Source organism: Buceros rhinoceros, unplaced genomic scaffold (genome assembly GCF_000710305.1).
Source record: "Buceros rhinoceros silvestris isolate BGI_N320 unplaced genomic scaffold, ASM71030v1 scaffold19029, whole genome shotgun sequence".
NCBI classification, from domain to species: Eukaryota; Metazoa; Chordata; class Aves; order Bucerotiformes; family Bucerotidae; genus Buceros; species Buceros rhinoceros.
This window is the reverse complement of record NW_010432332.1, coordinates 32,416-43,366: the sequence shown is the minus strand read 5'-3', so window position 1 is coordinate 43,366 and position 10,951 is coordinate 32,416. Positions and strand designations below refer to the sequence as shown.

Sequence of the window (10,951 nt, the reverse complement as noted above, 5' to 3'; positions counted from 1 at the left end):
AGGAATGGTTAGTGCTCTAGGCTGGGACATAGACCTTGGTGCCTTTCAGTGGAAGAAGGATTTATTTAGTACAAGAACATGTATGACTTGCCCCCAGACAAACAACGTGTTAAAAAGGCATTTCTCCTCTCATGGTTTTTTTTTTTTTCTACTCAATATTGTCAGTGCTGGTCCTTCTGGAGGGCAAAAGCTGGCTGCGCTGGACCTGGGGAACTTTGCCACAAGTACAGGAAGTACTGTACAGTTTGTGGGCTGCAATTTGGTGGTTGCACGCTGTGAGGTGAGATGCACAAACTTTCTAGCTCTGCCCCTGCACCTTCTACAGAAACACTATATGAAGGGTTTAGCTGGAGGACTACATCCTTGAGTCTGTGAACTCTTCCCCGGGAGCTCAGGAAGTTGGAAGGCTGAGGAACATCTTACTGTCTAAGGACATGCAACACACACTGTGCAATAACCAGATGAGTTGCACCTCATGGTTCCCTTCCTGTCTTAGGATCTGTGATCTACTCATTCTGGGGAAAGACAACCCTTGAGGAGAAAGGGGCATCTCACAGTTAAATCTTCATCTTGCACACAGGAAGCAAAGGCAAGGACAAATCTGGAACTTCCTTTTCAGAGAATGCTGTCTGGCAGTGTAGGCTTAGGAGGAGATCCTTCAAAGGACCTTTTGGCTGATATTTTGCACTGCACTGGACATCTCCTGCCAAGAATCCTGCATGAACGGAAACTGCCAACCTGTTCTTTCTCTGCTGCCATATGTCACAGCTAATAAGAGTTGTGGCCTTCATACTTTACCGTGTGAATGGATCAAGTTCTATCACTCTGTTCATCCACAGCATGGGAGGAGAGGACATGATCGGGGTAATTTCCTGAGCTTAGCAAAAATTCAACCATGCTCCTGGCTGAATGACCATCAGTATAAATGAATGAACCCAGTATAAAAACTCCTGCAAAATCCTCTACACAGTGAGAAAATCATCACACAAAAGTTTACTCTCCCAGCTGTATTTTGGCAGCAGCTCTTACTTACCATTTTCAACGTTTGCCAGGCGATGCAGAAGTGGTAACCACACTAGACACTGTGGTGGGGGATCCGACATGAGAGTATCCAAGAAAGTGTTTAATGTGACTTTTTTCTGCTCAAACAAGCAAACAAACATGCAATTAGATGTATCACAATGATTTTACCTTATCCTTACAGAAACACTTGGGAACATGTTTCAGACACTGCTCGTAGCCCCGGTTTACTAAAAGGAGTAAGTGATACTAGCACAGCTTTTCCAGACTGATTTCAGCAGTTACAATGGATGCTGCTATGACCAGCAGTCCTTTCCACACCGCTGGGCCGGAGACACCTAGCTCCCACTCACTTCAAGATGCTCTTCCAAAGTCATTGCTTTGTGAATAAGGTTGGCATTCAACTCTTCATGTTCTCATGTGTTTTGACTATGCTATAATGAGTACAAGGGCATGTAGGGTATCACTACATACCACCAATTTTCACATGAAAAGTCACTGCGGAGAATGAAAAAAATGAAAAAAACCCCAAACCAACAAACCCAATGACAAGGGAGTGTAATTTCAATACAAATAGAGGGTGAAGACAGACCATCACAATTGTGTTACTGTAATTTAAGAAACTATGCTTGTCTGTTGAGTGACGGCAGCTAGTTACAGGTGAGCTCCAGTGGTGGGAGGTTGTGTTTGCATACATTCATACTGCAACTGGTCCTAAACTCTCCCAACCTGCAAGCACTGAAAGATCTGCCTGTGCTGCTTTGTCTTTCACTGAGATTTAAATTCTGAAATATTCCTGTTGATTTTAAACATGTAATCCAGGGCCTTAAGTTTCTTAGAAAAAAGTCATCACAAGTCTTAGTCCATTTGTTTTTTCAGACCTGTAGGTGATATATCCGCCTGAGATATCTCCAGCATAAATACCTGCTCTTCCCTTTGTAGTATAGTGGGTACAGATGTGTGTACTAAAACACACAGCTTTGGTGGCCAAGGACAGAGACTCCGTAAGAAATTAGCAACTGAGCCTTCCCTTAAAATAAAATAAAGATGCAAAAATGTTGAGCCCTGCTGAGAATGTGTGCAGATATGATTTATAGACATACATATTTAAGTAGCATCTCCATATCCAAAGGGATTGCTAAATTTTCATATCTGATTGCATAAGCTACTGCTTTAACTTGCTAAAAAACTACGGTTACCCCACAAGGAATCAGAACAGCAGCTATGCAGTGACATGTATCATCTCCATGTGCTGTGGGATGCTTTTAAATGCTGAGATTTCCAGATGGAGTGTCTGTTCCGTATTTATATACGATTGCCACCAGATGCAAAGAAAATAATTATTGCTCTTAAACACTGAGTGATCAGTGGAAAACAACTCAATCTCAGGGCTGAAATAATGCAAGAGATTGGGCAACACGTAAAGATACTTGTCCACAGGAGAACAGAGAATACTGTGAAAATGTTCTTGATTCTTTAACGAACAGAAATAACCAGAAGAGGAGCTCTAAATCTCACTGGAATACCACCTTCCCCCCCAATATCTACGGTATGAAAGACCAACCAAATAGCTACCACCTGCTTGTCGTATGAGTGATCTTTCCACCCACGGAGAGTGGATAACCACTTCTCAAACAGGCATCCTAAGCTATAAGCATCAGCTCACAGAAAAGGCTCTTGCTTTCAGAGATCTGCTGCGGATGTTTGGCAGGGCTTTGCTGATCAATGCCGGCAGCAAATGTCTGTGCTGTCTGCAGCAGAGCTGGGAACGGGAGGAGACAAGGCAGAACTAAGTCTAGGAACAGAAGGGTCCTCTAGTGCCCCGTACTGCCGAGCTGAGCCTTCCCTCCGCTCCCGAAGGTGGGTAAGTTGGCAGCAAACACACAAAGGGTCTAAACAAGCAAATAGATGGGGAGACAAGAACAGCCCTTCTACAGTGCAGCTACACTTTAAAGCCTGATTTGCACCAAGCAGACGTGGCTTCACGGACAGCTTGATGGCCAATCCTCTGGTGGTCACTGATTTTATGGATTAGAGGGAGCAGTGTCCCTTGAAAGGACACCTGCTGAGCAATTCCCATACATTTTAAAAGGCTTATTTTTCTCCTGCAGTTTTTCTTTTTTTTCAGCTGCTGGGAAAGTTGAAGCTGAAAGCTGTTTTCTAAATATAAGCTACATGCAGATGGGGTCTAGCTTTGTGGAATAACACTTAGCCAAGTGCTAAGAAAATGAAGTTAATGTCTATCTTTTTAGTTTGGGATAGAAAAAAGAGAAATAATATTTTTTTATAATAATAGCAACACTTTTTCATACAAATACAGTGTAAGATCACATTAATCCTGCCTATGGGGGAAAGCGGTCGTGATAAAACTCCTTTTTGGGCCACAGATTTGTATTCTGAAACATTAAGTCAGTTGCTCTGGCACTTCTGTTCCCCAGGTTTTCTGATGAGGAAGCACTGTTGTTTCTGTTTTGAATAGCCATTCAATCTAGCAGTGGTTCACAGACGGAGGAAAATGCATGGTCTGATCAAGGAAACCAGTACAGTGGGGAATAACAAAATTAAACACATACAATAGGAAAATTCTTTCAGATGCCAAATGAAGTGGATTTGACACCATTAGCAGAAGATCATTCTCAGAATTTTTTCTTTCCCCCATCAGGGGGCTGAAAGGCTTCTGCTAAGCAAAAGCAATCCCCACTGAGAACAACAGCGAGAGTGCCAAACTGATCCCTAGGCATCGACCTCTTGATAACGCCAAGTGCAATGTGAGCGAAAGAAAGACCTACGGTGTCAGTAAGGCTGTAAATATCATTTATCAATATATCAGAAGGATAGTTGTTCTGAGCCTCATTTCAAAACTCTGCTCCATCCCTAGTGAGGGCGTAATGAGAATTACATGAGGTGAATTTAAGTGAAATACTGACTAGATTTGCAAGAATACTTGGCTGCCTACAGGTGCAAACCAGCAGCTTTGTAAAGCCGCCGTGTGCCTACACCAGTCAGAGAGCTAGCTCTCCTTAGCACTTCGTGGAGACTGTGAACTAAACCATCTACCACCTCTTTGGAGGCTTTGTTTCTTAAGGTACACCTGGGCAACTCATTTGGATGCAATGTCAATGAAAGTGCCGTTTCTTACGGCTGCTTAGATAGAAAATGAGGCCTGAATGACATTTTTTCGAGACTAGAAATTGCTTTTGTTCATCTTTAATAACAGCACGTTCAACATGCAAAGCTTGGCTGCCCTGTTGCCATGCATGAGCACTCTCTGATTATTTTAACACAAAACTACCAAAAGTCACTTCACTACGTAAATTCTTCAACGTAAGATGAAATGCTGTCTTAAGACTCCCTCTGAGAAACAAGACTAGTTCCACGTCCGCAAACATCACCATTTAGAATGATCTGAGAGATGATTCAATAAATGAATTTCAACAATGCCTTTCAGCTGACTGAAGTGCCTATTGATTAGCCATGAATCTGAGGGAAAACAAAAAGTGAGACTCCATTTCGGATGAAAATCACACCATTCCTGCCCCATTCAACTTACCTGTTCAACAGTACTCAGTGAGTAGAGAAGGAAAACACCACTTTGTTTCTAACTTTGTTACAGTTTCAGCATCTTTCGTTAGTTTATATTTATGGAATTATACAGTCTGACGTGTGGCAAGAGGCAGAGGCATTCTCTCCTTCTCCACTGCAGAAGGGACAACCAGCCCCAACTAGGGGATCTTTTGAAGTGTTAGGTGTTAGCTACAGCCAGTGTACTGTACTTCATGCACCTACAGAGTCTGGTGAGTTGTGGGAAAATCTTGTATTTTCATTACGATAAATTAAATGCTTTCCTGACCCTATCTTGATGTTATCTGTAAGACTAGGGATTTTCTAACACCTACTGACTCCCATTTTCAATAAAAGTTTAAGGCGATTTTCTTCTCGCTTGTAAACTTCTCGTGTTTGTACACCACCGCTTGGAAAACACGTAGTTTGGCTTTTGGTGGGAGCTGAGCTTTGTGTGGAGAAGTTAAGGTCTCACAGATGCTTACAGCAACAACAACAAACTGAAGTTGAGGACTGCGTGTCTTGGTGTATTTATATCACGTAAATGTAAGTATCTAACTTAGGTGCTTAACCTATGAATTAGTCTCCTCAAGCTCCCTAATTTAGGAACATGTAAGTTAAGATCTGCTCTGAACGACTTCCTGACTAAGCCTTTCTTTCCTCTTTGGTTATACGGGAACCTGTAGAGACCAGCTTCCTACTGAAAGCACATAACCTGCGTGTCAGAAACAAGCAAAGCGGACCTCTCCTCCACCCAGCCACGTGTTTCCTAGGCAAATACGCACACATATGTAAGAAAGGAAGAAAGTGTTGGCCTGCTCAGGGGGTGACTGAGATCCCGTGTCTAGGATGCTCCCTCTTCACTTACCTGCTGCGAGAAACAGGACTTTGCTGACTGCTCAGTATAACCAAATGAAGGCCCTTCAAAAACAGCCGTAGGCAGCTTGAGGACTTCCCGCAGAAACATGTCGTATTTGCCATAAACCATCACCCCACTGGAGTCGGAAATCATTGAGAAAATATCTGAGGGGAGGAAGAGGCAAGAAAAGGACACAGTAACTTCAGTGAGAGCTGCAGATTTGTTCTGAATGCAGTATCATCTGATTTGAACCAGAAGTGCTAAACAACAGGTTCAGCTTATGGAAACCTCCACTATTGCTGCCTCTTCAATTATCACCTTCTCGACAGAAAACAGAGGGAGCTATTTACATATTAAAAAGTATCTAATTTTGATATTAAAATATCCCTGATTTTTTTTTTTCCTTGTATGTGGTCTTTTTTCTTAAGGGAAGTCTGATGCATGGTATGAAGCAGTAGTTTAATCAGGTAAGAAGGACCTAATTTGACAAGATAATGCAACATCAGCTTTTTGCCTACTGCCAGCTTACCATGTCAAATCTAAATCTCGACAATGAGTTCATTAAGTCAGTTATTGTTCTGGACACACAAAGCACTGAAGATCTTTCAAATTCATTCCTTTTCACTCTTCATTTTTTCCCTGTTCATGTATAAAAATATTGCAGTTCTATTACTACAGAGATCCATATTTCTCAGCCTTTACTTTTCCTCTCGCTTAAAATTATCCAAAGTTTGGCAGGGGATCACAGACTAAGGAATATTTATCATTTTTCAGGCTGTCATGTTGGTTGCTTCAGTTCTAGGAGCCTGGAAGGGAAATTCTGACAACAGGACTCAGGGATGGCCGACCTGGAAGAATCCAGCCTTCCACTGATGGACCCTGCTCCTATTCTTAAAGCAGCCTTGGAAACAAACAGGGTTTGATTTACAACAGTGTTCAGTTTTTAATTTATAATTTACGTTCAGCACACATTTGAGTTTCTACACAGAAACAATATATTAAAAAATGACACCAAATCTGGAAGACTAAATTAGCACCTGGGATTTCTACTCTAATCAACCACAATTTGTAAACTCAATTTTCTTTGGCTGTGGTAAAAGACTCCGAGGAAACTGATATTAACCCTTTGGTCAAAAAGCCTGGAAAATGGTGTTCTGGACCTGAGCTACAGACATCACAGGACTAAACAGAAAGTCTTTCATTGCACCTACAGGTAAACTGTGCCTTGGCTGTTGGGGAACTGGGAATAAACCCTGTGAGATGAGAATCTGTTCTTCAAAATAGATGGAATTAGTATGTGTCCAACGGAAAGCAAAACAAATAGTGCATAAATATATTGTACTTCTAAGTGTGAAATGTGAGAGAGGTTATTAAAAAGAAGTCTGAAGAAATTGCTAAATGAAACTTCATGATGTTGAACATTTGAGGCACTCACCTGTACTCCGAATTCAATCATCCCGAAGTAAAAAAAATAAACCCCACTAATCAGAACCTCAATGCATGCCATTTCACTTCACAAATATGAAGTCCAGTGTGAGATGTATAGCGCAAATTCCAAACCCAGCCATGAAAGCGTAACTTATCCTAATTCTATCTTTTCCTATCTGTAACTGTTACCTCTCCAAGTACAAAAATAATTAACAGGTAAAAAGTGTCACCCGGAAGACTTACATCTTAATTTGTCCATGATCTTTCCTCCACAAAGAGTTGCCAAGGCCATTTTGACAGCAAAAACAGATATTTTCCCATGTCCTTCCCTGTTCAAAAGGAGAAAGAAAGTAGACATAATTTACATGCCCATTTTATGACATGACCTCGTTCCATTTAAAATGTGTATCACTGACATGACATACTGTAATGCAAACTATACATGGATTGACACACAAAGAAAGAAGACCTTTAAAATCAAAGTTTGTTTTGTGGGAACACACATCAGCACGTCGTTCTGTAAAGATCTCAGAACAGATTTATTATATAGATGAAACTCAGTATTAAACTGTGTATCTCATCACACACTAAGGTGATGGGTATTTGTGCTACAGTCGCACTGGAAGCACCTACCACACTCGTGGTCTGCCTATCCTAAGTGCACTGTGTATCTTCTGACCCTAGAAGATTGCAAATAAATGCAAAAATCAGCACTGGGAACAAAAGTGAAAAAGCAGAAAGGGCTCACGCAACTGCACGAGCTGCATATTGTACCTCTGCATAACTCCTGACAATCGCCTTTTAAATGACACACCTGACCCTTTAGGAAGGACTTTGCTGAAAAATGGGGAATACATCTGCACCCAGAACGAGCGAAGGACACTTGTTAGATACGTAGAAGAGTCTTGTCCTGGTTTGTTGAAGTTGAGGCTATGCTTGGCTCTTTATTTTCAACTAAAAATGCATGATGCCGTTAAATCCCCAACGCACGCAGGAGCGTGCCTTGCGGCAAAAAGACAGCGTTTTTCTGCGAAACCAGGCACTGTCAGGTAAAACTAAGAGACTTTTTTTCCTCCCTGGAAGGATTAGACCATACTCTGTACTCTCAGGATGCCGTGTTCACCTTCAGCACACTGCCAGCTCTTCCTTCAACTGTCCTGAAGCACGCAATGGCTCAACTTTATAGCTCCTCTGGCTATCCTCATTCTCCCTCTGCAGTCACGACGGCCTCCAGTGATCACCTGCCATCATAGAAACCTTGATGTACGCAAGCCACGTGAGTAATACATGCCCAGTCCCTTTCCAAAGGGGAGCACGAAAATGTTCTTGTAAATTCATCTGCTTTTTAATGTCCATTTTTTGGCATCCAAATGGTGAAAGGTGTTTTTTCTTGAAACTCTCAGAGTCTTACTGTAAGACAGAAAGGGTCCAAGGTTGCACTGGAGCAACTTTAATTTGTCATCTGAACTCCTTAGCTCCCCATAGGCCTGTTTCATGACAGCTGTGAGAATGTGTTGCCATCATGCTTTAAGCCAGCATTTGTGAACTTGGCAAAATGGCACCCACGTCTCCTTCTAAGTTCTGCTGATAGGGCTGATCATGGGACCAGATAAAGCTGTGCGTCATTTTTTGGAACTGGAGCTTCTGTGACCTTCAGTCTTTATCAGGGCACATTACATTTACGGGAGACTATCTGTTAAAATACATATAATTACATATTACATCTATTATATTACATAATTATATGTAAATATGTACATGTATATGTAAATATGCAAATATACCACATAATTATATGTAAACCACATAATTATGTCTTACATAAGGTAAGTCTAGCTGCACTGGTAATAGCAATATACAGAAATTTAGCTCTTCATCAATATTTCTGAAATTACTCTGTTGGTTGTCACTTACAATTCTAATAAAGAAAATTGTGTCTGATTAGAACTAAAAGATAACCTGATTCTGGAAAGACACAGAGCCTCTGCTGGGGTCTCTGTCATCCCCAAATCAGACTAATACAGTAAAATATACATATACAGTAGACACGAATGGTATACTCAGATCATCACATTAAAGCCTGCTACATACTTCACTGTTATGTCCATGAAGTGACTCAGACTTTAGAAAATGAGTCAGTTCCCTAAGCTGGGGTAGCTAATAAATGCTAGCCAAAATAAATCAGTGAATTTGATTTACTTCTACATCAGTGTAACCCATGACTGTAAATATTAATTCTAAATATTCATGATGGTCATTCAAATTTCTATTTTTTTTAACCAGAAAAATCAGCTAGAGATACAGACAAAAAGAAATAAATTCACTACTCTGTATTTAAGAAATAAATCTTTACTATGTTCCTTAATGCTGGTTTTCACGCCCATTTTCATTACGCTGGATCCTCTTTTGACTGGCTTCATAAAATTAAAATCATGGGATAGGAATTTCCAGTCTTCTGTGTTTCCATCCTTCATTGACTGGATCCTAATTCGTGTAGACCAGGACCTAGCACCGCTATGGCTGAGAATTTGGTGAGTTTGTGCATTCTGCCCTTTAGACCTTTGGGAATTTTACCGCACTCTTTCATCGTGAGGTTTTCACCTGCCTTTAGAAGAACTGTTATACTTAAGAAAAATAAATGCTAAGTGGAAGCAATGGCATTATTAAGAAGCAATGGAAGAATCAGAGGAATAAATAAAACCCATGTGGAAGTGCTTCAGGTTTAGATTATTTTCCCCAGGAGGTTTAGTTACATTTACTAATAGGATTATATTATTGATTGGCAGACACATACCAACTTGCCTTCAGCCTTCCACCCCAGAGCCATCAGCTTTCCCCATACTCCAATGGTTATGAACGGAGGAACAGAAAAAGAGAAGATTCCATTTATCTCTTCAGTCTGAGTTGATTAGTTTTGACGCTGTAATTTCTATCAGCCATTTGTATTCATAAAAGCATCACTAGAGCCAGTATAAACTCAATTTGCCCTCCAAATATGTATGTGTGCGTGTGCATACGTATAGACACGTGCATATATAAATATATATGACTGATGGACAGACAGGATAATGGGGCCCAAGACCCGCCAATATCCTTTGGATCCAGAAGTGCCCTGAGCTATGTCTAAGCACTACAGATGCCTTGACTGACAGCACTGGGGCCTCACAGAAAAAGCAAATGCCGAAGCAGTGGCTCACAGCAGCACGAAGATCTCTGCTGAAGTCGGCGCTCCCAGAAAGAAGCTTTAGGCTGGCTAATGCAAAGAGATATAAACTGTACTAGTGGAAATAGGAGAGGACAGCAAATATTTTGATCTTATATAGCACCTCTCTTACTGAGGTTACCCTTCAGATCTCTGTAGAAAAGCCCTAGAAGCACAAATGATGGTAAAAACAAGCCTTGAAGCTGATGTGCACTTAGCAGCAACCCAGGATGGAATACTTAGGAAAGGGAATGATGGCCAGGGCTTAGGGATAAAAAGGCAAAAATAATACATGTTTTTAGACACCAGAGCAGAAGAGGTTTCCTCTTCAAATGTGTGGCTGCAGTGAGAGACAGCCTCTCCCCGGAGCGAGGAAGCCCCGTGGACCGTCTGGTAAAATCCACAGACCATACAAGGCTAAGTCCAGCTCCAGGGCCTGAATTTGCCTTGCAGGTCAACAAGGAGATGACAAACAGATGATGTTGACATTTGTCAGGATCTCTAGCAATTCTCATACCGAGACAGCCGCATGGTGGGGAAAGGATAAAGAAATAGCATCACATCTTTAGAAACAGCAAATGTGTCCCATGAAATGGACATCGAGAAAACACAGTTTTTCCCATTAACTAGGCAATGGTGCCCCCCAATGCTTTAATTTATCTTGTCCAAGAGTAACAGAATTTCTTTGGTTACTTGTGGGCCTCCCACTGCCCACCTTAATCAGGGCAGCCAATCCTGAGAAGTCCGAGGCTGTAATTACAAATGCCCTTTTTCACAAACAGGTTTCAGAGAGGAAATTTCACTGGAATCAAGCAAAATTCTTTCATTTCGGAGAGTAAAATGCATGAAGATCAAAGCTCTGAAACACATCTTTTTGCAGG

General features: G+C 41.3%; 1 protein-coding gene across 1 annotated transcript in view; it reads right to left on the bottom strand.

Annotated features, from left to right (window-relative positions):
• LOC104500144 (dystrobrevin alpha-like) overlaps window positions 1–10,951 on the bottom strand; it is a 45,096-nt gene that overhangs the window by 3,718 nt on the left and 30,427 nt on the right. Inside the window, exons 5-7 of the mRNA XM_010143749.1 lie at window positions 7,112–7,197; window positions 5,450–5,604; window positions 1,034–1,139 (exon numbers count right to left, since the gene is read on the bottom strand). Of these exons, the coding sequence (XP_010142051.1) occupies window positions 1,034–1,139; window positions 5,450–5,604; window positions 7,112–7,197 (347 nt within the window). The remainder of the gene's footprint in view (window positions 1–1,033; window positions 1,140–5,449; window positions 5,605–7,111; window positions 7,198–10,951) is intronic.